This window comes from Cylas formicarius, unplaced genomic scaffold (genome assembly GCF_029955315.1).
Source record: "Cylas formicarius isolate icCylForm1 unplaced genomic scaffold, icCylForm1.1 PGA_scaffold_10__41_contigs__length_53128322, whole genome shotgun sequence".
Taxonomy (NCBI): Eukaryota; Metazoa; Arthropoda; class Insecta; order Coleoptera; family Brentidae; genus Cylas; species Cylas formicarius.
The window spans coordinates 7,923,146-7,949,494 of NW_026844214.1; the positions used below are offsets into that span (position 1 = coordinate 7,923,146).

Below are 26,349 nucleotides of genomic sequence, written 5' to 3' on the forward strand. Positions count from 1 at the left end.
CATCCGTGAAAAGAGTGATATGCTTCACGACACTCTTTGAAATTATATTAGAAATTCCCATTTTTGGCGATTTGTCAAAAACGAGCTGACTAAAATATAAAGTGCGTTACATAATTGTAATCGGAATAAGATCTTATATAAAACAAATATATTATAATATACAGGGTGTTCCATTAAAAATATGTGATCTAGGCTTAGATGTCAGAAAATTGATAGTGTTTTTTGTTATACGTCACTTGGAAAAAACTTAGCTTGACTAAACATTCAGGATTTTCTACAAAATATTTCTTGCGAACTCTCAAGATACAGCATTTTCCTGCATATCTTAAATATTAATACTGTTTTGGCATCGATTTAAATAACTAGTGGACTGTATTAAATTTCTCAGAGGGAATACAAACCGAGCCGCCATCTCTACAAGATTAGGCCGACTCGCTGGCTTCTGTCAAACTGTGCTGTTGCCACACTTCTTGTTGGCGACTTAACAAATACGGAAAAACATAAAAAAAACATAAGTACAACACTGCCCGCTTTTAACAGCTGTACTGGACTGACCAGAAAAAAATGTAACGGGGAGAAAAAGACGAGTGCATCGTTTAAATTGTGCTCGCTGGCTGTGTTCGATGAACTTCAAATGTTGCCAGCCAATCAGCGTTCGCCGTCTCCGAACACGCGCTTGTATTAGTTGTATCTTTTAGGAACGCGCTTTAGTCATCCTAATTTAAAAATTAAATAAAATACTACAATTTTTCTGCAATACATGTTTCCTTTATAAAATTCAGGGTGTCAGGGTGTCCCTAGAACATTCACTCCATCTAAATCCAAAAAAATCTATAGCAATGTTCTTTATCGCAACCGGTTGAAGCAAAAATATCGAATAAAAACGGAGGCAAAAAACCTTAGGCTTATGCTCGACAGTAAGCTAAGATTTAATGGTTAAAAAATCCATTGCTCACTTAAAATGGTTATATGGTTCTAAAAATATTTTAAATCAATCGTTAAAAAAGGTCCTGTGTGATTCCATAGTTTTATCTTCTTTTAACCACTGTGATGTCGTCTATGGCCCATGTCTGACAGCGGCTGCCTCAGAACGGATTCAAAAAATCCAGAAATACTCTCTAAGATTCATTTTTGGGATTAAACGCGGCAAGCCTGTTAGTCATAAACTGAAGGAAGTTCGATGGTTTAATATGAAAAATCGACGATATCTCCATAAATGTATCTTTATCAAAAATTGAAGTCTCCACGCTATCTTTTCAAAAAAATCAGCTTTAGCACGGACGTTCACAATTTAAATTTCCACTTCACACCTCTGAAATTTTTGAAAGATCCTTTACATATGACATGGACAAAACATATAATGCATTGAATCAGTCTCTTAAGTTGCTAAACAATACCTTTTCCACACACCTGCGTGAAGTATTATTATCATTAAATAGTTAAGTAATGTCTACTGTATACTATTTGTATAGTGTAAGTCCTTCTATTTGCACAGATCGTGCTAGGTATTTATTTATTTATTTATTTTTGTATGTGTATTTTTCCTGCTTAGCGTTGCTACCATGTTCTTAAGATAGGTTTAGAAACGGAGGCACAAAATATCTTATTTTGTTCATCTGAACCGTGTCCTTTTCATTGTATATTAATACGCGAATAAAAATTATTATTAATTAAAGCAAAACCTAAATTCTCCACTTGTAGAGGAAAAACTTCGAACAACTTGTACATTCAAATTCAATATTTCAAAATGCTCGGGGTGTACAAATAGTTGTAAGAACTTTTATGTTCCTATGTGCCATTCAAAGCTTTACTGCAACTCTATTAATATTGGCTACGTTTATCAAGTTAAATAGCTTCTCTTATAACTATTTTTGTTAGAAAAAACTCGTAATACTGATGAAAATAAAGCTTATTTACACCGTAGTATCTAAAGTAGCCATAGTTTTGTCAAAAATAGAATTTACCCAGAAAACTAGAACATTGTTTAGATTTGAAGCGCAGAAAGTTAGATTTTAATATATTTTAATTTTAAATTAAGCTTTTCAAAATAATTACCGAAATATGGTCGCGTGCAATCTTACAATAAAATGCAGGGTGTTCAATTTCAACAACAAGAAATTCATGTTGCCAAATTATATGAACGTCCAGGATATGACTGACCAATTTTCGTAATAAACCGCGATAATTGCCAAAATTTAGTTTAGATAAGACAAAAAAAATTAGTTATTTGCGATCCATATTTATCAACAATTTTTATTTAGATAATTAATGTATAACTTTAAAAAACTACCTAAGATAGTTGGAATAAATAGAGCATTATGTATAGAATAGAAAAGCAGACTTATATTAACAAATCCACAATTACTTTGAATTATAGAAATATATTAAGTATTCAGAGAGTTAGAATGTTGTAAAATAAAATGTAGCCCATGGGGGAAATCACGCAAAAAATGTGGGCACCGAAATTCCATTTTTGGGAAAAATTGCCCCAAAATTACACAGACATCTTTGAAATATCTAGAAATAATTAGTTTTTCAAAAATATCCAAATCTTGGGCTCACAAAAGTGAACATTTTTCCATTATTTTTTCTGACATGAGTAGTTCGGAATTCCGTTTCAATCCCATGCACTAAAATATTCCGGCAATTTACCCCTCGTGTAGACTACAGCGTCCTATGAATGCAGAAATAATTTGATGCCAGCTCAGTTCTTTAATATTTCTAATAGGTCCGCTTTGGAATACCATCTATTTGTACACTTAACCATAACATGAACTCTTACCTTACTGGCGGATGGTTTGGTCTAGAAGTGCTGTAAATAGGTCTTCGCTGAGTAGGTTTGATAAAATCTATACTGGGTCTGGGCAAATGTGATTCATTGATGCCAGTCGCAACGACCTGGTTATTGACACCGCTAGGTTTAATATGACTCGGAGTAGTCATTGTTGGTGTGCTATCGCCAAATATATTTAGGTAAGTTCTTTTTCCGTCTATCGAAACGAATCCTTCATTGCCCACTGGACTTGTGATGACATCGGTCGGTGAAGCAGAATTTAAATGTTCGATGTCAACTTAAAGAATTTGTTATTATATCACCGAAAATATGATTTATCTAGTTTACCTGGAATTATATACGGTTTGCCTTGACCTGCCGATGGACCCGGACCTTGTATAGCCGATACTGTTATATCGAAAATGTCGCCCAATCCAGTCAATTGCGGTTTCGCTACAATCGGTTGTCTGCTGAATCCTCCAGGTTTGTATTCGGTATCGTCCAAAACGATCCCGGGTCGCGGCTTATATTGAATATTTGGTACGCCAGTTTGATGAACAGTATAATTTGTTTCATTTGATACTAGAAAAAAAGCGATGACAGAGTTTGAAGACACACATTTAATTATCATTAAATACTTACCAGAAGAAGAATCTATGAATTTCGTATTAGTACTCTCTTGGCTGACGGAAGATACCATAACCAATTCCTGAGTTTTTTGAGAAGACAAATTAGTCTCTTGATCTTTAGTACTTTGTATTGAATCCATGATTGAGGGTTCAAGTAATAGGATGCTACTACTAGTAGCAGTTTCTTCGCTCGAAGTTTCTAATGTCACTGACGAATTAACCGGAGTGGGTGACATTTCTGCAACGTCTGAAGTGGTCGCGATAACTATGTTTTCTGTCACCAAAACTATAGGCGTTTCTAACACAGAAGTTCCCATGTTCAGCGTCGGCGTAACCAGTGTTACTTTGTTACTTTTATCCGGTTTCGGGTTTTTTTCTTTATTTTTTTCGAAGTATTCCGTTTCCTGGTCTATCGTTTCCCATTGCGAGGTTTTATTTTGTGTTGTTGCATTGTTGCTTTCCAATGTTCTGTTTTCCTGGTTTGTAACAGCTATAATAAGAACAATATATTAATTCCTTATTCAACTTGTGCGTGGTGCAGTATTACTTTCTTCGAGCTTGCTCTCCGTATTCTTCGTTTCGTCGTCTTGAAGTTGCGTATCCAAATCTAGAGTCAGTATATCATCTACAGGTTTGTCTGAAGTCATAGAAATCATAATATCTGATGGCATATGTGCACCTATGGGTTTGTTTTGTGGTTTTCTTGTAGTTGGGTGAATCCAGTTATGTACAGTAGGTCTATATAAAGTCGGCCTTTTGCCAGGCATAACTTTGTCTGACATTCCTGTATTGCCCAAATAAGGCCTTTTAGGTGCCTGACTGGTGAACGGTAGTTCAAACGGATATGGGGTGGGAGGCCGGGTTGAAGTTGGAGGTGGCACTGGACCTGAAAACATAATCAACTAAGTATCCAAAAATTTGTCGTACGTTTGTCGAAATTAGTTTATAAGGACATATTGTTTTGAATGGGAGCTCTTCATTTCATTTACGTTGTACAGATACATTTAAAATAAACAAAAAGTAAAATCCTCGCCGCACCTAACAGAAGCGGTGGTAAGGGCGGGGCCGGAACGTCGAAGTCGGGAGGCAACGCTGGAACGTCCGTTATTTTTGGAGGACCTCTGTTATTAATTCTACTCGGATGGGGTCGTGCCGGTCGGCCCATTCCTTGTACAGCATCCGCTTGAACATTGACGTTCCCGTTCAGGAATTTGACAAGGCCCGTGATTATGTCTTGAATATCCGGATTAGCCTACGATGATAATTATAAGTACCATTTACAGTAATTGATCAATATAAATGTCTCAATTCAGGTTATATACGAATCATTTTCGAAATAATAAAATATCAGCTGTGTTCATCAAAAACTATTTATTTGTACATAAAAATTATTGTTCAAAGTAATCCCCCCAGATATAATACACCAAAATTTTTCTATTCTGGTAAGCACTTTCTGGTATGGCCTTGAGTTTTTCCAGCGATTTTTTCTTTATCTCCTCAATCGATATAAAAACTCCTTGCTTTCATGGGTTTCTTCAGCTTTGAGAGCAGGGAAAAGTGGCAAGGAGCCATAGGTGAATATGGTGGCTGGTTTTGTTTTTGGTCAAAAAGTTAGACACAAAGAACCATGAGTGAGCAGGTGCATTATCGTGATGCAAAATCCATGAATTGTTTTCCCGCAATTCCGGACGTTTTCTTCGTATTGCTTCTCGTAAATGGCGCATAACTAGTGGTTCGACGATTTTTCAACACCATTTGTTGCTGGGATGTCAAGAACGAAGTTCGTCATCGGCATCTTCTCCGCCATCTTGGAAGAGCTTGTACCACTTATAAACCTTTTTTTTGCTCAAATTAGATTTACCATATACTATTGTCAACATTTCATGTGTTTTGCAGCATTGTATTCCGTTTTTTACACAAAATTTTATGTCAGTCCTTTGTTTCATTTTTTTTACAGCTGAAAATACCCGCGCACACAAAACACATCTAAAGCTTCTGTCTCACAAAAAAGTAAACGTGCTAACAGGTTAAAACTGTGAATATATGTTAGAGACATGTGTACCAACATAATAAAAAAATATTGAAGATCGAATGTACGTAGTCAGTCCAATCACAAAAGTCACCTTACTTTTTGAACACACCTCGTATAATATTAATACTGTGTTCTCTATATATATACAGGGTTAGTAAAAAGTACAGGAATGTTTAAATATCTTCAAAACTGCCAAAGCTGGAACGATAAAATTTAATACGTCGCGGTTTTTGAACATGCACAATTAAAAAATGCTAACGTCATACGCGTCATAATTTTGTTATTTTAAATAGAATGCCCTATTTATTTTTGTTGCTATAAATTTGGCATGTCTAATTTAATAATTTCTCATAATTTCAATTTTTTATCTATTATTCACTGAGCTACGACAACACTGCTTTTGCTGCCATGTTCAAAAACCTCCAAACTTTTGAGAATTTTTTTATTTACAAAAGTAAATCTGACAACACTGCTGTTTTTTATCTCTGTATGTCCAAAACTTCTAAGTATTGAATCTTATCGGTCCAGGACGATTTCAGTGACGAGTCACGTATTTGTGGGTCACGTCATAGAAGAGCGCTCCACTGAAGACGCAAAGAAATGCGCCAACTTTGCGCCAACCGCTCTTACTAGAGGTATTATGGTTTCTTGCTGCCATAACAAATGGAAGAATGTCACCTCTAATTGGAAACACGAATGCTTAATTGCACATTGAAGCTAGCCATCTAGGAAGTTCCCAGATACTGTTTAACCTTCAATATTTACTAGTTTACAATCAAGATCTCGAAGCTATGTTAAACATATTATTCAGAATAAAGAGGAGAAAAGGAATGGATTCTAGGGTAGCAAGAAATTATTGCTTAATTTACTTATTTTATTTATTATTGTTCTGTAGTCTACGCTCGAATGCTCAGCAGTTGATGTTATCGAATATGGACAAATTCAGTGAATTAATCAAATTTCCAAGGAGAAAATTAAGTTTTCATTATAGTCACTTAAATTTGTTGCGCATATTAAGCCATCCTGAAATTTGAAATGTGGCGGCTACCTAGTATCACATAGGCATGGGCTTGACGTTTTTATACAAGTTTCTTCTATTGACTCAAGACATGATACATGAGTTAAGATGTTTAAGTGATCGATAAAAGTGTACGATACGCATCCGAGAATACCACCTTTAGGGACGGATTTAATGTGGATTCAATTTAAACGCTTTTCATTAATAAGGGTTTGCTAAGTTGGGACAGGTAAGAATGACTTCAGCAGGTTCTGGGTACTATCGGTCCTATAAACCTTAACAAAAAAATAAAAGGTCACGTTTGAACTTGTTAACCCTCATGACCCTACTAACGTCTACCAGCAAGACTATGGAAATTTTCTTACTCTCAGCGGCTCCGAACAAGTCATTTGTTACATCAGTACCCTCACAACTAACTCAACTAAATCCTGCTTTTCGGGTAATATTTTATTAGCATTCAACAAGATTTCTTAATTGCAGTTCAGATGAATTATTTATTTTTGTTTCCAGGTGAGTGCACGTAAATTTTCTTCTTTTAATTTTTTTTTTGAACATGTCATCGTTTATTATTCATATTTACCCCAAAATATATTTAAATTTACCTTATGTACCTGTAATTTCAATGTTAGTGAGTATATATTATGTATTGTATTTATATATCGAACTTGGCAATAAATGATTTATAATTAGTATCATCCTTCTCCTACTCAGAAATGGAGATAAACTGTATTAATAATATCTGATAGGTCAATAGAATACCGTACAGCGAATTGAAAAGAAAAGCAAATTAATTTTTGATTACATTTAAGAAGATTTTTTTTTCACCACCAGGTGTTTAACGGAAACTTGTCGTGATGCATTCTGTGGACGCATATATCGTGAAATCTATTCTTACGTCTCTCGCTTTTTCTCTAGTAGAAAGCGTGGCAAATTCGTTGGTCGTCGCGGTAGGTGTGACGTGTTCCGGCCTTTCTAGTGCTCGACCCTGAAGCGCCACGTGTTCTCCTTTAACCCTCGTCGCAGGCTTGATTTTGCTTACAGGGTGACTATTGTCCTAAAATAATGTCTTTTATAATATTGTTAAAAACTTTGTCTGTAACTAACGAAATCTTAAATAAACTGGAATTGGAATCTTGTCTAATTCTGAAATGAAATTCAGATAGAACACGAAAAAATACAAAATAAATAAGAAATAAAAGTTTTCACGAAATTATATATTTTCACATAACAATTGTAACAATACAAATGTAATATTCACAAGCTATGGATATATATATATAAAAGTATAAATAAAAAACAAATCCAGACAATAGTAAACTCTATTTATCCGAAACCTAATACAGAACACGAACAATTTAAAACCATTACATACATAGGAGAACCTAGTGAAAAAGTTTCAAAACATTTGTCAAAATGTGGTTTAAAAATAGGTTTCAGAACTAACAACACAATAGGAAAATTTTTGAAAAACAATAAAACGAAATATCCAAAATCTCAATACGTGATATCTACAGGTTGAAATGCGGATCTTGTCCTAAAATGTATATTGGACAAACAGGTAGATCCTTCATGAAATGCATTAACGAACATAAAAGAGCGTTTAAAAACAATAGTCTAGATTCTAATTATGCTACACACTTAAACAAAGAAAAACATATTTTTCACGACAATTTATTTTACAAACAACCACAAAAAGTAGAAAATTAAATTTATTGGAAGCAATGAAGATTAACAAAATGAGACATTCAAATGTATTGCTTAACGATAAATTAAATTTAAATACATCTCCTTTATTGAACTTAAATTCTCACAACAAGATTAATTAATTTTAATTAATAATTTTATGGTCATTTTTCGTTATATATAGTAGCAGCTAGTTTGTAAATATTACATTTGATAAAGACACGGTGTTGTCGAAACAATTGTCAAGTGAAAATATATAATTCCGTGAAAATCTGAACTTTTAGTTCTTATTTATTTTGATAAATGGATTTTCAGCAAGTACAAGCCACCTCAGTTCAATTTACGAAAAAATAACAGAAGTAGTTTCTATAAATTTTTCCTACAGTTTTTTTTATGTCAGTTTTATACTGTCAACATTAAAAATTTTATGAAGTTTTCCAAACATCCGGTATACAATTAATTGATTGACAAGAATACAGTTTTGGATTTAAAAAATTGTGCAAAAGAATGTTGTTTATCCAAAAGCTGCCATCTGAGGTGGAAGATAAATACAAACTACAGCCCAACGTACAGAACATTGTATGTTCTCTAGGCGCGTTAAGTTAGTGAAGTTAACGTTATCAACAGATCATACCAATTCATTTTTCTACCACGTTCACTTTCCCTTGTTCTTTTGAAAAAATCCAAAGCCATTCAATGTATTTCAATTTGCAGAATTGAAAATCGTTATCAAAAAAACAAATTATGTATTTTTTTTATTTATACAATCTTTGGCAAATGTGCAATATATCAATGACGCAATATAATATAAAAAATATAATATAATTGCCAAAAATCGTATAAAAATATAATATAAACTTAACAGTTAAAAATTTAGCAAGCGTTTATAGGAAACTGCTTCTTCATGTATATTATATAAACACGTTTCACTTTTTAAAAAATAAATTTTGCACCATATCTAGCACTCCACTCTAATTATTTTTGGCGTTGTAAATAAATCATTGAACTATTCGGTCGGTATGATTGCTAATTAAGATTGGAGCGGGAAAATAGGGAAACGAAGTGTTAACAAAATATAGCTACTAGTCTGCCTATGTCGATAATAGAGGAACTTATGAAGTACCTATGAAAAAAAATTTGAGATGGTTCAAGGACAATGAGTTTGCATGCTGCATTATATGCTTATATCTTGTTAAATGTTCTCAGATAACAAATTAAGTTTGTGGAAAACGCTATTTAGAAAGAAAATGGCGCCAAGTGCAGGTTAGTGAGTGAAATGTAGTGGCATGCGCGGAAACTGCGGCAATTTTTCCCGTAGTAAGGCTGCTATATTATCTAATAGCTATATGAATATAACACATCTACCGTTGCATAGCAGCGAAAAGCAAAAGTCGTGTCATAAGATAACAGTATGCGGGTTAAATTGGGGCCACGGTATCGTGCAGAGCAGCGAAATTAAATAGTATGCCCAAGCCAGTTTGCCCAAATAGATTTTTGAATAAGTGCATGTTATAGCAGAGTAAATCTATGACTTCGGCCAAAGACTAAATTAGATTTGCTAACAGCAGTCCACAATTTAGTGGATGTGAACGATTAATGCAGCTGCTGTTTTGGGTGAACAAATAAAATAATTATAATCAAAATAATTAAATCAAATTAATAGTCTAGCTTTTGGCTACTTCAACTCAACTTGCCAATTAGATTTTTAAACTGAAAAAAAGTATATCTTGCATCACGGGAAAAATTAATTAATGAAAATAAACAAAATCAAGGAAAATGGCCGGTAACGGGACCAGTGATGCAGAACAGTCCATAATGAATTTGGGCAACAATTGAAAATAGTATATTATGTAACAAGTTTGATAAACTCCATCTTAGTCACGAGATACATACACGAGATGAATACTTTTTCTACGACCTTGAGTTTTTGGATACACTCTTGCAAAACAGCATGAATACTAGCTAATATCAAAATACCACAGCCAAAATATATTTTTTAGTTTTGATCATTTCGTGAAAAAAGTACCACTGAATTTTATGATACACCTCTACTTTTTTGACATATATTTCTTTGTATTTTATACCCATCCAGTTGTTTTAAACAAAAATTATAAAGAAAATTTGCCTAATTAAAACGCGATAAATGGTTAAATTTAACCATTTAATTATTTTTAATTAAATTTATTATATCCTGGTCAAAACTTAACTTGTAATTACCAGCGTATTCAGGTACACCGAATAATTTTTCTCAGTCTCAAGGATTAATCGGATTCCGCTTCAAAGGGTTGGATTTAATCTGAACATGAATTGGCGAGCTTTGCAAAATTGTTTAGATATAGATATAGATATAGATAGAGATTTGCTATAAAAATTATAACAAAAATTGGTCCTAGAATTCGAGGTGCATCTGAACGACCCCATACTCTTCTAAATCTTGTTTATTTTTTGCATTTCATATAAAATGATTTTTTTTAATTATAGATAGAGTTTATTTCATTTTTTTTTAATTTAATAGTTATACCAGTTGTAAAAACATCTGTTGCATTTCTTAAAAAAGTCAATTAATGATGTAACTATAGAATCTTGAAATAAGCTATAATTTTAATTTTAATTTTTTAGTAACTTCTGTAGCAGTGCACATTCAAAAAGAAAAAAATATTTTGTTGATGCAGTCAGCTATATTTTGCAAAGATCTGACTGATCTGGATTGCTAAGTGTACACGTCGGTCCCTTATTTTGTTTTTCGATTATACATTTGAATGACCTGAATCTTACCAGCATATTTTGAACAATTTTTTTCTTGCAAATGTCTAAGCTATATCTAGCACTAACACCCAACTAATTAACAGTATACTTACCGTTTCAGATGGTTTCACGGAAAGTTCTACACTCTCGGGCAATTCAACATGATTACTGTCTAAGTAATTTTTCACATTCTTGAAGTGCGACAATTTATCATCGTCTCGCGTTTTAGACATAACTTTAGAAGAATGGCATAGATCCGATTTGATTTTATCTGAGCTGAATTCGGACGATTCTTCGCACTTGCTGTGCTGGCCGGATTTGGGTGATTTCGGCGACATTTCAGAAATATCTCTTTCATTTCGTGATTTTGGGTCTACGAAAGAATCCGCGCGAGCTGAAAAAATATTAAAACAATGCAATTATCAATTAAATTAAAAAAGTCGAATGGTGATATTAGAGAACCGTCAACAACCAAAGAAACAACTACTTATAAAACAGTGACAAAACCTTGCATCGATAGTTGAGATTTTAAAACCTATTATGTACAACTAAAACAAACACCGATATAATGAAGAAAAAGAGTACAATGTTCAAGGAAAATTGGAAAGATAATCGAAACGAGTACACAAAAATTGTGAACTTTGTCCAGATGAAAATCTACATTGTTAAAGTATCAAAAGCAAAAAAAAAATTGGTCTATTTTTGTCTTTACTAGTTTTTACTAGTTAAAAAAGGGTTTCTTCACTGTGCTAAATCTACGATTTTTGGGCTTAGGTTTAAAGAATTAATTTTTTTTGTGAAACTTATCTTCAATAGTATTCTAATAACTGTTATAAATACCTTAAGAGTTATAAACAAATTAAAAATTCTATAATTTAGACGACGTTTGCAACGTTTGCAATGTCTGTCAAAATTTCTTATTCAGTTTTACAGATATGAAACTGAAAACAACATTTCGAAAATGTCTTCCATGAAAGGAGTTATGCTAAATCAAACAAACAAAAGAGTTCTTTCTGTGCAAGCTTATTAGTAATTAAATTTTTAAAAACTAAAAACAAAAAAAGGAGAAATTTTAAGCTAGCCTAGATGACAACTGCAAACAGCAAAAAACAATGAACTCATCGGAACTGTTCGGAACTGTTGTCAACTTAAAATATGCAACCCCGTTATCAAAGAATATTTTAAAAGCTATACGAGAAACTTATTTTTAATCTCTTCTTTCATTTTACTTTTAAACTTGATCAATATTTTTTGAGAGGCGAGAAACTCAGCTAATTATTCATTCACACTGTGGCTTTCCTTAATTCTCAAAAATTAAAAAAATCAGCAAAAGTCATCATTAAGCGTGAACCCTTTAGTCTTTAAAAATGTCCACACGAGGTACAGTGCTTTCCATTTTTATTTGTCAAAGCCAACTGAGTGGATTATGGAGAATAATCGGATCAACAATGATCGATCTTCTTCTCAAAAACTCGATAAAGATTTGCTGGTGAATAAGATAATATAAAAATAAAGTTAATGTCAAATTAACTGAAACAAATAGGGCAACGCTATTCTGGACGAGTCTATTAACGCTATTTAATCGAGCTAACAAACTAAATCATTTTAATCAACCTAATTGCTCCAAAGGCCAAACATAATATTTAATATATTATTTACTACGGCCAATAACTTCTCGCTACAAAGTTGAAACGTTCTAAAAAAAACGGCAAAATAAAAAATGTGCGCGTTCATCGGCAGACCTTTTCCGCCAAAACGTTATCTGCGGAGTGTGTGTTACTGTTGTAAAATTTTCATTTCTAAAGATGATCAAATGTTTTTTTTTTATATTTTTGATGGGACACTTTGAGACCTTTTGAACTCTTTTTAATGACAATGTAGATTTAGTTGATCTTGTAAAATTATCATTTTTTGAAAAGAAAGTGGTTTAGAGCTGAACCTACAAAAATAGCGAAGGATGTTCACAAAACATTTGAGCTTTAACAACATGTAGAAATTTTGGTATTAATTACAACTTCCTTGTCGATTCCTTATGATAAACCATAATCATTAAATACCATAGAATAAACGATAAAGTGTTTATTTGATGTCTGCTTATAATATGATAGGTACCAGGGTTTAGTTATATCAAAAATTTGTACAACGAACAAATGAACATTGACAAATTAAGAAAAAATGCAAAGTTGTTTTTTTTTTTAATATAAAGCACTTAGTTTTCTAACCTTTTTAAATATTATATTTATGCTTTCTTAGTTAAAGTGGCGACAACTTATATTTACAACTCTTTAATATAATGATAATCTTAGTCAAATTATAACTCTTGTTGTTGTTACATTCAGCTAAATAGGCTTCAATGTCAATGTCAATGTTATTACGGAATTGCTATTATGACAGTCTGTTATTAAAAAAGTACAGTTCAATTTGGAGATGTTTCTAGAATAAATTTCTATAAATTACTATTATTATTATTATTATTATCGCATGTCAACATTACAAATATTTAGTAACTCTGATCATATGTAAACTGATGCAAAAAAATTGTTCCAAGATTAATTTTACATCAATTGTTTTCTTTTACAGTTTACGTTGGTAATTCAATAAAAAAAAATTGAGGTTATGAAATTTACAAACCAGGTTTGAATATATAAATATATAATATAACATAAAATGATTGTCTTTGCTACAAAAAATAGAACTTCCCATGTATATCAGTAAGAGATTCAATCGATATAAGAGAATAGGTTTGGTCAATAAAGTCGTTATAACCGTTGCGTTGGTTTGAAGACTTACTTGCAAATATTATTTTTGCCTTCTTAAAACAAAAACAGTTAACGTGTGGGATAAAATGCTTTCAGAATGATACAATTTTGTGATTGTGATTCGGGTATCTATCTGCATGATTGTTGACGGTTTTGGCGCAGAATATTTTAATTAACAATTAATAATTGGTACAATGCGATCTCTGATCTTGCTTGCTCTCATTTTCCTCTCATTAAATACTTTTTTTATCACATCTCTTTGCAGGATCTAAATACGCGACCTACGTTAACGATAACAATACGAAATAGAAAGTAGACAAGTATGACACCGCATAAGCGAAACCCTCAGTTATTACAATCTCACTTTAACAATGAGGCTTAGTTTGTAAACATCGTATGATTCCTTCGTTTTATTCTTATATTATTTTTGTATTTTCTATATTGAATTGTAGGTCCTTTGTTGAGACTAGAACAAGCAGTATTTTGAAATTAATTTTTCAAATTGAACTTTGGAACATTTTTGCTTCTTATATATACCATGTTAGGTCTCTCTCTCTCTCTCTCTTTTCTTATTATTTACATTCTTAAATCTTAATCTATATTTTATATAGTTACAAAAACAAGATTTTTAATTTTTAAAAATTTTGCTTATTTTGAAAAATTTAAAAAGTCAAACTATTTTTTAACAGTTTATAATTATTTATACAATAGTATGTTATTGCACGCAAATATTGACTTTCAACGTTAGAAAGTAATTAAAAGTAAACAAAATATCAAAAACTTCCAAAAAAGAGTACAACTGTACTTTCCGTTTTCAGTTTAGGTTTTTGTTAGTTGCACCCACAATGTTCAAAATTTCTGTAATTTCACAGAATGAGAATGGGAATGAGGATACTGCAACTAATTCAAACCAGTCCAACTAGAATTAGATTTTTGTATCCTAACGGGATCACGTAGCAGACGGAACAGCGGTTAGATACAATGCTCGTTTTAATTTAAACTTTCACGTTATACAAATTAATGTTAATAGTCGTCAAATTGAGTCGACTGCACGTCGATAACAGCCGCCAACGCTCACTTTCATTTCGTGAGTCGCAAATCTAGCCGAAAAAAATTAAAATTAAAGGGACCCTGTGTGCATAAAATAACACGAGGGACCGGTTCAACCGTCGTTTCAGCCGTTAATTTATGAATTTTATTGAATTTGTCAATATTGTCAATATGTCAATATATAGGAAAAAAATCCTACAGGTCAATGTCCATTTGTTGTTTACTAAACCTCAAACGACGATTGCCAACTTCAAGATAAATAAGTAAATTTACAATAAAAGATATGTTTATTTAGTTCTAGTAATTTGCTAATTAAAATTACTATGTTGTTACGTTTTTATTATAGGAGTTGCTCAGCAAAGTTGACATAAAATACCAAAAGCAAACAAAATTTTCCTAATATATATATTTTTTCAGCTTATAAGAACCTATAAAAGGTTGATTTGCTTACCTTTTACCTGCTTTTAAGTGTGGTACTACTTATGAGTGGTAAGAGAAAACATTTTTCAATTAATTTCTAAAAGTTCCACCCAATTTAAATACTTTAATGTCGCTTTACAGCCTGTACAATGGCGAAGAAGGTATATTATAGGTATATTATATAATAATAAGTTTTAAATCTGCCACCAGCAAAACAAAACTTTCCAAGATCAACTTGTGTTTAAAATGTTTTTGTGCAGTTCGATAGTGTTTTTAATGTAGGATACACGAGTGGGTTGTGAAATCAACGAATTTAAATTCTAAGGAAGTCTTAAAACATGTGTAGGAATGTATCGCTGTTAACACACCTCGATATTACCTTTGCTCAGATTATCAATTCATCAATGTTATAGCTATAACTGCATTTAATAAATTGCTGAAACATTTTCTATTAAAATAATAAATATGGTATGGAAGGACAAAGGTTGTAGGACAACCTTTACGATAGCCGTAGAATATTCAGCATAAAAAATGATATCAAAAGTCACTAGCTTGTCGCAATTTCTAGAAATTATATCAAAAAAAATGCCGAAATTTAATTCCTCTGAATTGTTTCACACAACCATTTGAGCTGTATCCGGGTGGTCAGCAACCTCGCACAATGCAAGAATACGTCATCAAGAAAGAAAGTGACTAATATACAATGATGGGCAAATAATATGTATTGCATTAAAATTAAATTTGGAAAGTATTTTCGCTTTACTATAATTTTCAAGTTCAACATTACCACCTTTGTATTAGAATTGTTTCGAATAGAAAAAAGTATCTAGTGATCTTAATATGCTTCTTGAGCAAACTCAATGAACTTAACAGGTTTCGTTCCAGAACGTTGAAGTTAGTTGGTCACTTAAATTTTAAAAAATTGCATCAAAGGGTGGTACAGAATGTTGTAGGGGTACTTTAACTTTTTCACTAATTGCTATTTTCAATTAATGAATAACCTCAAAAGTATCGTCACAAATAATGGCTTTATTACAAATAAATAATATTTATTTCGAAATAGGTAAAGTTTACTCATACAACATCTATAGCAAAAAAAATCCAAAACACAGAATATATAACGGTTTGCTGGAAAGCAGAAGAGGCGCGCATAAAACCACAAAAGTATTATCACTCAGTGTAATATATGCGCCAAAAATTTTAGAAAAAAATGTTAGAAAACAAAAAAAAACTTGAAACTTTGACACCCACACCTCTTTGAAATCCTAGCAAAAATTTTAGTTTTTTCAATTACATTAATATAATCTATGTTTGAAAAATGCGCTAAAAGAATTACAGTATATATTTTTGACTTGGTACTCAGATTGTGAAGCAATAATTAAAGTCATGTAGCTGTCAGACATCATTTTGTTTTTGTTTTTTAATTAAACGCCCTTTGAAAAAATATGGAGAAGGATATATTTGCTATTTAAAAATCAAAGTTGGTTGTCATACCATATGGTAAAAAATAAATACAGAAATCGTAGTACATTTTTTTAAACGAATATTACAGAATATCTGCTTAGTTGATGACTCCAAAAAATGCGTGAATAATTGTTAGTTTGCTGGGGTCACAAAGTGCAAGGACACATATCTAATAACAAGGAGAATCAATAAGATTGTTAGCAGCGAGACAAGAAGACATATCTTGCACCTCCGACCCACTTCTTGGTCTAACAAACAACGAAATCCTGCATCATTTACCTTGCAAAGTTGCAGCAATCACAAACACACACAAAGTCCCATAACCCAGTTTTAGCACACTTAATTTTTCCATTGTACGTGAACGACACTACATCTATTCATTAAAAGTACACATAACAATTTTTCCGGAACTGCAGATGCTTCATGGTCGTAAAATCGGCGAAAATTTCTCCTCCGCAGAAAATAAGAAAACACAGGTTCGTAAAATTTATTTTTAAAAAAATCGAGACATAGCAGGAATTATCGATTTTTGGGCACAGCGATTATGTGGAACTATTTAAACGGTCATATTTTAGCTCTTTCGAAGCAAAAACCGCGACCGAATTAAAAGCGGTACATCGGGCAGACTAGTAAACTAACGGTACGTCGAAGAAGAAGCAAACACTACCACGAAGTTTGAATGTTGCGGCTACAGGTGGGGCTCAGCCGAAGATACTTGTAAGTCATCGACTTGTACGCGGTGCTTCAATCGTACTGCTCATGAAGGAATTCGCTCATTATTATGCGTCGTGATCCGGCGTTAAAATACGGGGGGATGCTGTAATTGGAAAATCCTTTTGGGAATATTGTTTTGGAAAGTTACTTTCGTTTTAACTGACCCACTAAAATTCACTCCCTAATCAACGTTTCCATCTTATGTTGTCTATTTTGACTCGCAAATTTATGGCGGACATCCCACACAAAGGAATTATTATTTCATTATTATTATTATTATTTATATCACTATAAAATGGAGACGCAGATCCACCAAAATTGGGTAGCAACCATGAACGGCTAAACAACGGATCTGTTTTGTTAAGATTTTGATAATATTTAGGAACCCTTGGACCCATCACTGGTAGGGAAGGCATGCAAAGGTACTGATAGCTAGAATTTTGGATGATATTGGAGTATCCAGGGCATTTCAGTTTCAGTTTAATATGCAACAACATATACTATAAAAGACAAACATAATTAATCTGGTTTTTTGTCGTTATATTTCTTTAAAACTTTTGATATGTGGTCAGTGATGTTTTAAATGTAAGGAATGACAACAGTGGCAAGTGTAGGATTGCTTGTTTGCGGTTTCATTGCAATTGGAATGTTGTGGTGAAGTGTATTTTGTGATGGAACGCTTAATATCTTTAATGTGGAAATTATTAGAGAAAAGAGCAGAGGTAAGGTGTTTTAATTCGGGGTTCAATGACTCGGGCTGAGATAGTTTTATAGCTCTGTAAATAAGAGAATTGATAACCGATGCTTTTTTAGCCGGATGGTGATATGACAATGCATTAAGGTAACGGTCTGCGTGCGTAGGTTTTTGTGTAAACACAATGACCCAGTCTTAGATCTGATTTTCTATTGATAAGAATATCTAAGAATGGGAGGTTGTTATTATTTTCTAATTCCATGGTAAAACGTATGTCAGGTAGAGCTTAAATGTCTAAGAAAATCTACTAGGGATTCTTGACTATGAGGCCAAATAATAAAAGCATCATAGCGTTTCCATAATTTTGGTTTTAGATGGAAGGTGTCGAGAGCTTTCTTCTCAAAGGCTTCCATAAATATATTCGCGATAACTGGTAATAGTGGAGAACCCATAACTGTTCCCGACGTTTGTTTAAAAATTTGGCCGTTATAAGAAAAATATGTTCCATACAAGTATTTTTCAATTAAGATGAGAAAGTTTGGTCCAGATTCTCGGATTTTAATATATCTGAAATGATGGTAAGAGTTTTGGGAATAGGAACTTTAGTAAAGAGGGATTCTAAGTGGAAACTAACCAGAATATGTTGTCTATCTAATGTAATGCTTTTTCTTTGTTAAATGAAGTGAAAGGAATTAACTACGAAACTGTAAGATTTCCATGTAAAGGGTTTTAATAAGGAAGCTAGATATTTTTCTGGACAATATGTCGGAGAACCAATAGTGCCGACAATAGGTCGAAGGGGTCAGTTTCAGTCAAGCCCTGAAGAAGCCAACAGGATGATTGACGAAACGTTAGCTAGTTCGACTAAACAAAAACCGACGCAGGAGGAAACCAGAAGTTATAAAAGATACATCTTTTATACATAAAATACTATTAAATATCTTACTTAAAGCTAGACAATTCATAAGCCGGATGTTCCTAAATCCTAAAAAAAGGAGGTATGCGCAAACCAGTGTCAGTGGACGACAAAAAACTTAACTAGTTTATTTTTTTACGAAGTACGAAAATGATTTACGAAAAATACCTTACATTGAAAAATATTGCAAAATATAACAACGGCTAGGGATTCAAAGAATAGGTATACTCCTATCAACAAACTTGCGGCAGTGCTAATACGGAATATGTCACTTCATCTCCATTGATTTGGCACCAGTGGAGTGTCAGAACTTTCAAACATCAAATCACCATCCAATCCATAGAGTACCAGAAGTGCCCTAAGTGGTTCGCCATAGTAAGGTAACAAAGCTGACGTTAAAGTGGCACTTTCCGCAAGTTTGATTCGTACATAATTATATCTTTTAGTGTAGGGAGTAAGTTTAAATTTAAATTCAGCTAATATGATATATCAAATGAATACACGTCATACTTTTTATAATACAGATACCTACTTCAGCATTTGTTTGTACATGATATAATTAGTGTCTCATCGTCGATGGTTAGACGTTTTGGGAAACGAGAGGCATTAATTGTCTGAAAATTTGACCACTTAAGTTTTTGATTCTCGTCTGTTCATCTGATATTCTGATGCATAATTAAACTCCCTTCAATACAATAACTTGTGACAGATAAAGACATGTGTCATGATATTTTTTCCTACTCTTCTTCTCTAAAATACCCAATTATACATCGATCGTGCGAAACAGTACATTAAGCAACAAGTGTGGTTATAGCATATTATGTGTGGTGCCCGGTAGTGTTTAATAAACGGGTTTAATAATAAAGATTACTATATTTTTTTTACGACCGTTAGTTTCTGGGTACATTTTTGCAAAACAAGACGAGTACATTCACTGACATGATGGTCAAAGTTGGAAAACGTCAAAATTCAAACCATTCGATTGCTCCCAAACCCGTGCGGCAATATCCTGCAAATGTTCGAAGTCAAAAGGCAAGATAAAATCCCTTAGAAGATAAAAAGATTGGATATTATTCAGAGTGTGAAAATTTTTTAAACTATAAATCGCAGATTACACTATTGTACAGGAAACTAGTTCTAGGATATTGAAAAACTTCAGCCTTAATCTCAACTTTCTAAATAGAAGAATTTAAATTGGGGTATATTTTAGCCGAAAAGTGGCAGCGGAGCGGAAAATAGAACAATATAGACGATTTCATATTTAAGTAATTAAAGTTGTCGTTGTTTCGATAGAAGTCGCAACACTTCGATTCCCATGTTTAACTGATGCATACTCAAAAAATCTACTTACAAAAACTGTATACAAATCAGCAAAACAATTAATGCTAAAACACACATAAATAATATACTTTATTTACAATGACCATTATAATTCAAGGGTGTTCTAGAAGAAAATACGATCTCGAAAAGAGGCACCAAAAAATCGTTTTTTTTTATCATTTCTGAAAGGAGTTAAGATTTCTAAATGAAATTTAGACCACAAATTTCAAAAATTTAAAAAATACTCAAATAGGTGCCTGTACAAAATGTTAAATTTTTATCAGTAATTCCTTTTATTATTTAATTAAAGTCATTTGTGATCTAAATTTCTTTAGATATCTTAAACCGTTTGAAAAATGATGACAAAAAACTTTTTTTTTGGGGCTCGTTTCACAGAAATCTATCTAACGTCATTTTTTTTTTATTCTCTATTTACCCTTTACTTGAATCAAAATTTAGTCTATCAAATAATACTTCCAAATCCTTTTTCTACACCTGTCTGTAAAATACCTAATTGCCCACCGATCTAGGATGCGGGAAGCGTCACTTTACCACGTCAGTTTCCTTTCCCATGAATCCGAGCCACTTCGGACATTTCCGGGATATTACCGCACGGATTTGGGAGTAATCGGATATTTCCGGAGATATTTCCCACGCTTTGAATTTTGACGTTTGTCAATTCTGACGGTCATGTCTAAACTAACGGTCGTAGAAAAAGTATAGTATGCAACACGTTCGGTAAACTTGCTCCGCTCGTGTCAAATAAACTCGTGAGTCAAATGCCGTTTACCGCACTTGTAGCATAATATACTATTTGTTTTCTTCTTGCGTCGTAAGTACAATTTGACAATTTTTACCCATATTGACTTTTAGTTTGAGCGGAAATAATATTGGATTTCAAATTGCATAAACTGTGTTTTTTTAGCAAGATTATTTATTATTATTATAATGAACTCTCGTTATTGATCACAGCGGTATAGATAAAATTTTCAAAATCAAAAAGAAAAGAAAAACAATTATCAAAAAATTAGGTCAAATTGTTTGATGAACTGTTTTCATAGGTCTTGTCCTATTGTCTAGCGTGTTTTTACATTTTTTTCCTGCTTTCAGAAATAAATCCAAATATTAAGCAATATTTTTGCGTATTTTTTCTTAAATGAATAATACCATACATATTCTTCTAAAATCTTCAGCTTGTGATATATTTTGTTTTGATTGATTAAATTAAAGATCGTCAGTGAAAATCTAAGTGTAATCGGTTCGGCTATCTTCGTATGAATTGATGAGATGCGAGCAAATATCCTTGCCTATGTCGATAATACAGGAACTGACGAAGCAACTATGAAAATAGGTCCATTCAACATGCACTTGCCCGAGATTTAAAATTTCGTTTTAACGAATGACGGCATTCCACCCAACATGGCCGCTGACAGACCGTCTGTAAGTTTGGACGCGGCATTTTTATGACAATATTTCCTCGAAATATGCCTAGATCTCGTTAAATGTTCTGAGAAAACGAGTTAAATATGTGAATATTGCAGTTTAGAAAGAAAATGACGCAAAGTGCAGATTAGTGGGTGAAATGTAAAGGCATGCCCAGAAAGTCATAATCTTCTCTACGAAAATATCAATTCCGGCTGGGGCGCATCAATTTTTACCGTAGTATTTTATCTAATTTATTATTATCTATTTTATCTAATAGCAATATGGTGTTATTTCCCACCTAATCTAGTTTATACCGAACTTTTTTTATAAACCATATGTATCTGTACAGTTTCTGGACATGGTGTACCATAATTCATCCGCTATAGAGCAGGAAATGATACTTAATATAAAAATCAAAGTAAGATTTGTATATTTTTTTCTAAAAATAACACTTTTTTAAAGATTTGTTGCAATTTAAATCAGCAAATTCTGTCTTTTACACTATCGAACTATGAAGTACGTTTTCGATAAAGTTCAATCTTTTTTGTTAATAATCCTTCATTCAGTCAGACACCGCATTTGCATATTATAATTACATACTACATACACTATTATACTCTCTAGGCATTTTAACTGAATTATCTAATAATAATCTATAATCTCTTGTAAGAATTTAATTAAACGTATTATTTCATTGAATACATATTTTTATTTTTAACAAAAATTTTATAAGAAGTCTCATTTTTCACAAGGTTAGGCAGAAGCTTGTGTGTATTTGAGGCCGCACTTATTGCATTTTGCAATTCTTTATTTGTTCTGGCATTCCATAACTGTATGTCAGTGTGATTTCTTAAGTTATGCGAGTGTATTTCATTGTTATTGATTATTTTGCTGTTGCTTTTAGTTTTGTTCTATTTTTTTTTAAATTTTAATTTTAATATAGTTTCACCAGGAAATATTTAAAGTGAATGATACAGTGTGCATTGTGTAATTTAAATTAAATAGCGTCCCGAGACTGCGATAAGAATACCTTAAAAAATAGTTACATCTGTATAACGCCTCAACTAAGGGAACTATTTTGTTCTTTATTCCAATCCATGAGCCCTAAATATTTTATTTTATCAACTCTTTCGAAGGTAAAATCATTTATCTTAATTTTTAAGTTATTATTTTTTTATTCTTTTGTTTAAATAAAATGTATTGTTTTTTAATTTTTATTTTTAATTTATTATTTAATAACCAGTTGTAGTATCCTTTTAAGCCAATGTTTGCTATATTTGCCAATACTTCTGAATTTTTGATGTATAGAATAAGAATGTATCATCTGCAAATGTATAATATTGCGCTTCCAATCCAGTCAAGCGCAGACTCAAGACATACAGCTTATACAAGAGGGGCCCAAGGACTGAACCCTGAGGGACCCTATAATTATTAACCATAACTCTGCTACTCCAGTCCTCTAGAGTTATGTATTGTCTGCGGTTGGTTAAGTATGTTCCAATTAGGTTTGACATAATCAATGATCGAATCTCGTGATCCTCACAAATCTCCCAACTTAATTCCCGTCCCTACTCACAGAAAATAATTCTGTTGCCTCCTCTATTAAATTTTTTAAATTACATTTTCGATCCAAAATTATAGGGTAACAGAAAGATTCAATTTTAAAAAATAAATATATATTTACCTTCTTGCGCAAGATGCATATTTCTATAGGTAGATATATAGTTTTAATTATAGGACAACACACTATTGCAAAAAAATTAAATAATAATTATTAAATATAATTAACAATTTCTTTATTCACAAAAAATAAGACTGGAATTATATACAAAACCTACATTGAAAGGGAGTCTGCATAATTAGAGTCCCTTTTTGCACAATAAAAAAGTACAAAACCTTCAGTACAGACCTAGTATAAAAAATATATTCAGGTAAAGATTATCAGCACACCCAAACTTAAAATTAGTGTTGAAAGAGAACAAAATATTCCAAAAATATAAATTTACTTAAAAATATAGCGTTTCATAGATAATAAAAAAGCAAGTAAAAATTTTTACATACACACATATATTGGTAACCAAACCTTAATCTTGGAGTAATTTTTGGCTATTAACGGCATATTTCGCGTGCAGTAGCGTTAAAAAGAAATGGATACTGAAGCGCAACGTAATAAAATAATACACAATATAAAATAACATGGGCACCAGTAACCGAATAGTATAGTATTAGTAATAATAATAATAATTCCAGCTGATCTGTGACAGAGCCCCTAATGCTTTCTCGTTATAATCGTACATGTGTAACTAAGTTTCTCTTTTTGGCTACATATGATTATATTTCATTATAAAGTTTTATCACAGTTTGCTTTTAAAATCAAATCGAATAATTTGATGTATGATTTAATTTTTTTAATTAAAATCACAAATCCAATACCATTCAATTTTGATTTCCTATGGAACAATCATTAATTATCATTAGAGATAAATTAATAAGTCAAAACCTGGTGGTTGGCTTAACTTAATCTTTGCTTCCTTATTGCTCAGTGGCATGGTTGGGTCAATATAGTGCTGTACTTTGTTAATTAACAAATTAAAATATGATCTTATAGCAGTATTCACTAAACCTTCTCTGGAAGTTTTATATTCACATACAAACTTTTTCCTAGTATGAAAACAACTATATTTTCATTAAACTTACTACTTCAATTATAACTATTGCTAAAAGTGCTGCATACAGTTCTGGTTTCACAAATTTTAGTTCGAATGGGAAACTCAAAATTATGTGTCCAGAGACTCCTCCAAAAAATATTGATGATTTAGTGCTTGCAACGCAGTTATTCTCTTTGTTGGTTGGAAAACCAACATACTCTAGAACACAATAAACAAAGAAATAAGGTAAAATAAAAAAACTAATTAAATCAATTACACACAGCTGCTTGTTATGTCCAAAATGACTTACCATAATCAAATTATAAGCATTTTCACATATGTTCGGGGCTATCATTTTAATACTAATTTTGCTATTGATGTCAAAGGAATTCCATTTTATAGCAGTGCTGTCTTCTGGCCACTCATCTTGTGAAGGTTTCCCTAATATTCTGTAAAGTATTTTATATATTAGAACTGTATTTTTATTCTATTCAACACACATACTTAAATATTTCGCCAAGTTGTTCATTTTCAGATTTACCACAGAAAAGTGGTTTAAGACTATAAAGTTCCATAATAATACATCCAACTGACCATATATCAACTGGAGTAGCATATGAAAGACCTAAAAGGACTTCTGGTGCCCTATACCACAAGGTTACTACCTAAAATCAAGTAAAATTAGCAACAAGTTTAGAATAAAATTAAATGTAAGCAAATTTCATCCAACTAAAATAATTTACCACCGATGTCAGCTTCATTTCAAATCCATAAGTCTTTGCTAATCCAAAATCAGCTAGTTTTATGTGACCATCACTGGTAACAAGTAAATTTTGAGGCTTCAAATCTCTATGGACTATTCGATTACTATGCAAAAAATCTACACCATTAAGAATTTCCTTTGCCATCCTTTTAATTAATGTAGAGTTGAATCCTCTAAAAAAAATACAAGAATAAATATTACACCAAATAAATGCACTAGTAGACAGAACACTTGCCTTGAATGTTTTTCTATATAGGAGGCCAGATCTTGCTCCAGATGTTCAAACACCAAAAACATCATTAGCTCCCTACCCATTTGCTGACCATGACAAATATCGAGGAGCTTTACAATGTTTGGATGATTATACATATTCAACTGTTTCAATAAACCTATTTCTCTTAAGGTATTCATGGGAATTCCATCATCATTTAGTGGTATACATACTTTCTTAAGTGCAACTTCATCTCCTGTTTGTTTGTTCCTAGCTTTATAAACTGTGCCATAGGCACCTGAAAGGATCGAAACAATAAAGTAACAGAATAATAATAAAGTAATAAAACAACTAAACTAAAAATAATAGGTTACTTAAAAAATTATACAACATATCTGATCGGAATAATAGAAATACAAACCCCGTCCAATTTTATTTATAGCTTCGTATGTGTTGTTCCTTTCAGGTGTTATACCTATTGCGGCTTGATTTTCACTCATTGTAATTTCCAGAAAAGTATAGAAAGGGTGTAAAGAGCAATACCGGTTACACAAAATAACATGTGTTTGTAGAACGCAAAGTCAAGGTGAATATGACGATGGAAGGTGGACTGTCTCAGCACTAATGGTAATCGTAAATTAATATATCACTTTTAATGCACACTCTTCAAAAATGGTTAGCTAAATTAATAAAAAATTAACTGAAATAGTGACCTGTTGAATCACAAGGAAAGTAAATTAGCTTGGTCGCAGGTGATGAAAAATACGCAAGCGTATAATTGGTTGCATACCCCCAGTGCGAGTACAATACCAGGTAGGTATAGAAGCTAAAACAATTTAATAAGTACATGTACATGTAAATGATTTATTTTAAAAAAAGTTTTACAAGACATACTGGTTAGCTCACATTTTGTTGTTGTTGAAAACTGTTATTTCCGGAAATATGGCGGCAAAACCCTGATTTCCGGATTTTTTTTCTGTTGATTTTAAAATGTAGAAAATATCTACTTTTTGAGATTCACCTTTTCGTCAAAAATCTCGTATAGATTTCGTTGTCCTTAAACTATCATCAACTTATGCATCATA

General features: G+C 32.2%; 2 protein-coding genes across 5 annotated transcripts in view; both read right to left on the bottom strand.

The window, feature by feature from the left end:
* Nucleotides 1–26,349, bottom strand: part of LOC132708653 (uncharacterized) — a 73,952-nt gene that overhangs the window by 9,218 nt on the left and 38,385 nt on the right. For 2 of the 4 annotated variants that reach the window (XM_060681144.1, XM_060681135.1), the window contains exons 3-9: nucleotides 10,994–11,274; nucleotides 7,348–7,506; nucleotides 4,441–4,654; nucleotides 3,950–4,288; nucleotides 3,416–3,892; nucleotides 3,122–3,355; nucleotides 2,783–3,071 (exon numbers count right to left, since the gene is read on the bottom strand). In XM_060681144.1, the coding sequence (XP_060537127.1) occupies nucleotides 2,783–3,071; nucleotides 3,122–3,355; nucleotides 3,416–3,892; nucleotides 3,950–4,288; nucleotides 4,441–4,654; nucleotides 7,348–7,506; nucleotides 10,994–11,218 (1,937 nt within the window). In that variant the 5' untranslated portion in view covers nucleotides 11,219–11,274. Of the gene's footprint in view, nucleotides 1–2,782; nucleotides 3,072–3,121; nucleotides 3,356–3,415; nucleotides 3,893–3,949; nucleotides 4,289–4,440; nucleotides 4,655–7,347; nucleotides 7,507–10,993; nucleotides 11,275–16,852; nucleotides 17,255–26,349 lie in introns of those variants that run through there. The other 2 variants (XM_060681120.1, XM_060681126.1) reach the window with 2 other exon arrangements.
* On the bottom strand, nucleotides 23,341–26,052 carry LOC132699001 (cyclin-dependent kinase 4). Its single transcript, XM_060665381.1, has 6 exons — nucleotides 25,686–26,052; nucleotides 25,289–25,562; nucleotides 25,034–25,226; nucleotides 24,795–24,955; nucleotides 24,601–24,739; nucleotides 23,341–24,509 (listed from the first exon to the last, which is right to left on the bottom strand). Exons 1-6 carry the CDS (start codon nucleotides 25,762–25,764, stop codon nucleotides 24,420–24,422), a joined length of 936 nt encoding a protein of 311 aa, XP_060521364.1. The 5' UTR covers nucleotides 25,765–26,052; the 3' UTR covers nucleotides 23,341–24,419.

Bases quoted from the DNA above. Each gene is read 5' to 3' on its own strand.
- LOC132699001 (XM_060665381.1), bottom strand. From the start codon at position 25,764: ATGAGTGAAAATCAAGCCGCAATAGGTATAACACCTGAAAGGAACAAC. The intron at 25,227-25,288 runs GCAAGTGTTCTG...TATTTTTTTTAG, and splicing joins TATATAGAAAAACATTCAAG to AGGATTCAACTCTACATTAA. The intron at 24,510-24,600 runs GTAAGTCATTTT...ATTGTGTTCTAG, and splicing joins ATGCTTATAATTTGATTATG to AGTATGTTGGTTTTCCAACC.